At 50.2% G+C, this 4,241-nt stretch overlaps 1 protein-coding gene across 1 annotated transcript; it reads right to left on the reverse strand.

Moving 5' to 3' along the window:
* Positions 1-698: 698 nt before the first annotated feature.
* On the reverse strand, positions 699-1,640 carry LOC104614165 (olfactory receptor 1052-like). The gene has a single exon (XM_010289785.1). It carries the CDS (start codon positions 1,638-1,640, stop codon positions 699-701), a length of 942 nt encoding a protein of 313 aa, XP_010288087.1.
* Positions 1,641-4,241: the final 2,601 nt, after the last annotated feature.

A 4,241-nucleotide genomic window follows, 5' to 3' on the forward strand; every position in this document is an offset into this window, starting at 1 on the left:
TTAAAATGCTTTCGAAGCGCCTGCATCGACGGTAGAAGTCACCCAAATAATACCATATTTACCTTAAATTTTGAGCTTCCTCAAACTAAATGAGATGTATGGTGCTGTTAATCATTTATTGAGGTTTGAGTATGAAAAGGAAAAAAATATCTCCAGCATAGTGTGCCACTTACTTGCTATCACCCATATTTTTTTTGCTAAAGGTGTTGGCATCCTGAGGCTATTTATTATGGCCCTTAACGACCTTACGACGCTGTCTTGAAACGGAATTTCATTTAGTGGAGTAGTAGAATTCACCTCTGTTTATTCTGATTTGCTAAGCAAAAGGGAGAGCAACACACGACACAGCTCCTAATTGGAGTCCAACAAATCGCGAAAATGTTTGCCGTATTCTTCGGGTTTAAATTGGCCTGATACATAGGATAGAATAAATGGTAGAGGGCAAGATTTTAAATGAGGACTAGTGCGTGCTTGTAGTTCTCTACCTGTGTCTTCTTTAGGTTACATTAACTACTAAATACAATTATCGGTGTTTGGAGAACTGAGTGAAATTTTTAGTGTCCCCAGCTGATGATACTGAATCAGCCAGTGCACCGTGTAAGTCAAAGTGCAGAAGAACTCCGAAAAGCTGTTGGTCTGAGATATTGAACAAAAATCTGAGCATATCACCCACGACTCCATTCTATCTGGCCATAAATTTACAACACTCGAGATAATTTTCTTTTTGTGAGTCTCCTCAAAGCCTCCTTTACCTCCTTATTCCTCAGGCTGTAGATCAAGGGGTTCAGCATGGGAGTGACCACGCTGTAGAGCACTGCAGCCCACTTATCTCCTTCTCTTGAGCTGTCTGAGCTGGGCTTTAAGTACATAAAAAGTGATGTCCCGTAGAAGATGCTCACAGTGGTGAGGTGGGAGGTGCAGGTGGAGAAGGCTTTGCGCTTGCCCTCAGCTGAACTGATGCTCAGGATGGCAGAGATGATGGCCACGTAGGAGACCAGGACAATCAGGCTGCTGGCCACACCGAATAAAGATGCTGAAGTTCTCAGGATAATGTGGTTGAGGGTGGTGTCAGAGGTTGAGAGTGATATCAGAGCGGAAATGTCACAGAAGAACAGGTCGATGGCGCTGGAGCCGCAGAAGGATAAATTGGACATGCTGATAGTCTGTCCCACGCCGTTTGTCAGCCCCACAAGATATGACCCAGTTACCATCTGGAAACAGCATTTTGGGGACATGACAAGGGGATACACCAGGGGATGGCAAATGGCCACGTAACGGTCATACGCCATCATAGCCAGCAGGAAGCATTCGGTCACCCCAAAAAGATCAAAAACGAACACCTGAGCCACGCACCCAGCATAAGCAATGCCCTTCTTCGCTGATATAAAGTCAACCAACATCTTGGGGGTGATGATGGTGGAAAAACAGAGGTCTACAAAAGCCAGGTTACCCAAGAAGTAATACATGGGGGAGTGGAGCTGAGGGCTGGCCCTGATTAACGCGATCATCCCAAGGTTCCCCAGGATGGTGACAAGATAGGTGAGCAGAAACATCAGAAAGAGGGTGACCTGAGTCATCGGGTCCTCTGTGAACCCCGTTAAGCTGAACTCAGTCGCTTGGGTGCAATTGCTTTCTGCCATCAGTTGGACGTGTGCTTTCTGTGTGAACGCCTTGCTGGAGGTTTCTTCTACAACAGGCAGGTATCTCCCAGATGGAAAACCCTCTCTCCAGTGGGACCTGCTAGGAGACAATCATACAAGATCTAAAGGAAGATTTTAGGCACAGACCAATTAGTAACTGCTTGCCAAAAGTCGTATCACAGCACGGGTAAAACAAACGGGGTGCTGCAAAAGCAAAGCTTTGCTCAAGCTATGAAAAGCCGTGGCACAGCGTGGTGTGGTGGTGGTCCCCTGGCTCACTTCTGGATGTTCAGTAATGACCTTTGTGAAAAGCTGTAGGGAGGTTACACACCGGAGTAGCTTTACCTTGACGCTGCGTTTCGTCCCCTTTGGTAGCATTCGGCCTGGGACGCTAAGATCATCCAGCTCAACCTGCAACACAGAGAAACACGATGTTTTTACGTGCAGTGTTGATCATTCATCCTCTCGTTGGTGTTCGCCAACCACCCGCTTCCCCCCTCTTTGCTGAGACTTCTTCCTAACTATGAAACCTTACAAAGAGGTTCGTATTGGTTTCCCCTCCCTCCTGATAAACTGTTTTAGCTATAAAAACTTTTCCTAGGTCTTTAGCCTGTTCCTAGAATCCTCAAATGGAAATGGACAACCCCCAAAGCTGAGCAATCTCTCCTTGAAAATATCTGGGGGGAAAAAATCATCTTTTGGACCTGCCTCATCTCAACAACAGTAAGCTCCCTAAAAGTGCTTTACAGGAAAGCTTCTGGTCCCCTTCCAGGAGCCCTTTGTGGTCAACGGGGAGAGGAAGCCTCCTGAGCGTGCTCTCCAACCTCAGCAGTTGTGTGGTGAGAACTCAGGACAGCCAGCTCCCTGTTTTTGGTGGGAAGTCCAGAATATCATGAAGAACTGAAGCCGAGGACCCTGCAGGTAGGGCATGAGGTGAAGACAGGAGTTGCTTCTTTTTTTCAAGAGAAAACTACAGGAGATGAGTGGCTCAGCACACACTGTCCTTGCACGTGAGCCTGGTACTGGAGCTCCAGCTTGGGCTGAAAGACGATGACCTTCAATTACATCTCAGCACTCTCTCCGCTTCCCTCCTGATGCTCTTGGAGACGATTGTGAAGATGTGTGTGCCTGAAGCGCTGCAGGGGAGCTTGAAAATAAACCACTGACAGCAAACACCCTTACTATTTCACATAATTTGGGTATTTGGGGACTGAAGATCTCTTTGAGCCCCAGGGGAGTGACAAAGCCCAAAGTAGGTCATTATCTTTTCCCTGCGCTTCTTAGTTTGGAGAAGAAGTCTACCCAGAGGAGATGACCTCAGCTTGAGTGAACAACAGGGCTTTGGTGTCTCTTCAGAGCAAACCACAGAACAACGCCCCTTTTTCACATCCACTTTTTGAACATTTCAGAGACTGTAGCAGCTCCACAAGTGCCGTGTTTGACATTATCATGCCAGAGAGCTGAGGGGCACCTGGTCGGTGGGGCACAGTCCCGCAGAGGCTGAGCTGGGGCTCGTAACAGGGTCTATGAGCAGTCCCAGGCACCATGGACGATGAACAACCTTTCTACCCATCTTAAATTCGTTGTTTGCAAACCACAGCTCACAACTTTAGGAGCCAACAGAAGATCGTAGCAACCTTGCTAAAGTTGAAGGAAATGCCATCCACCGTTCTCCTTTTCATCCACACAGCCTTCACCTCATCCTCACCCAAAGCACTCAGGTTGGCCAAGCGTGATTTACGTTGGTACCTCCGTGCTGGGTACTCACGGTCACCCTCCTGTCCTTCCTCTGCGCGGAACGGGCTTCCAGGGGAATTTGCTTCTTAACCCTGCTGAGGACTGGGGCAGCCCGCAGCCCTTGTGGCCTCCTTCTTGACGATGACATTTGCCTTCTTCCACCCATCGCGCTGGAAACGCACCAGCCACAAGGGAAAAGCGGGAGCCTGAGGGAGAGGTGCCCAAAACTGGAAGGAAGGTGATGGGAAGGATCAGATGAGGAGAGTGATGGAGGACTGAAAGGGGCAGCAAGAGGGGAAAGGGCCCTTCTGAAGGGTTGAAGGAAAGCCCTAGGGCTGGCCCTGGCCCTGGCGGCTCTGATGGAGGTTCCCAAGCCCAGCGGGAGGTGTGGGGTTCCTCTTTCTACATCCTTTTCACGCCCGGGAAAGGTGAGCGCCAAGGGCAGCAGAAACCGCTGTGGGATAAGGCCAAACGTACTTTGCAGGGTGGGAACGAGCTTGGACCCACACCCTTCGCTGAGCACCACCAAGCGGGGCGGCAGGCTGACGCCTCCCCGAGCCAAACACAAAAGGAAAGTAAATGTCACCCGGATTCGCACCGGAGTTCGGCCAGATCCAGGGTTTGCCTCTGCTCTTGGTGAGGAAGAACTGCTCAAAGCGGGGTTGGGTTAGACATCGCCTCGGACGCCGAGAACCGGACGTGGAGCCGGAGGCTGCCCTTCCCCGACCGTGCGCCTCTGGGAGCAAAGCCCCGTGCTCTGGGCAGCGTTTGGGGTCTAAAGCCCTTCCAGGGCTGCAGCCTTGCCTTCCCTGTTCTCTGCAGCGGAAAAACCAGCTCCGGGAGCTGCAGAGTGCGGCGCGACGC

The sequence above is a fragment of the Phaethon lepturus genome, unplaced genomic scaffold (assembly GCF_000687285.1).
Source record: "Phaethon lepturus isolate BGI_N335 unplaced genomic scaffold, ASM68728v1 Scaffold51686, whole genome shotgun sequence".
NCBI lineage: Eukaryota > Metazoa > Chordata > Aves > Phaethontiformes > Phaethontidae > Phaethon > Phaethon lepturus.

Excerpts from the sequence above, each read along its gene's own strand:
- LOC104614165 (XM_010289785.1), bottom strand. The coding sequence starts at position 1,640 with ATGGCAGAAAGCAATTGCACCCAAGCGACTGAGTTCAGCTTAACGGGG.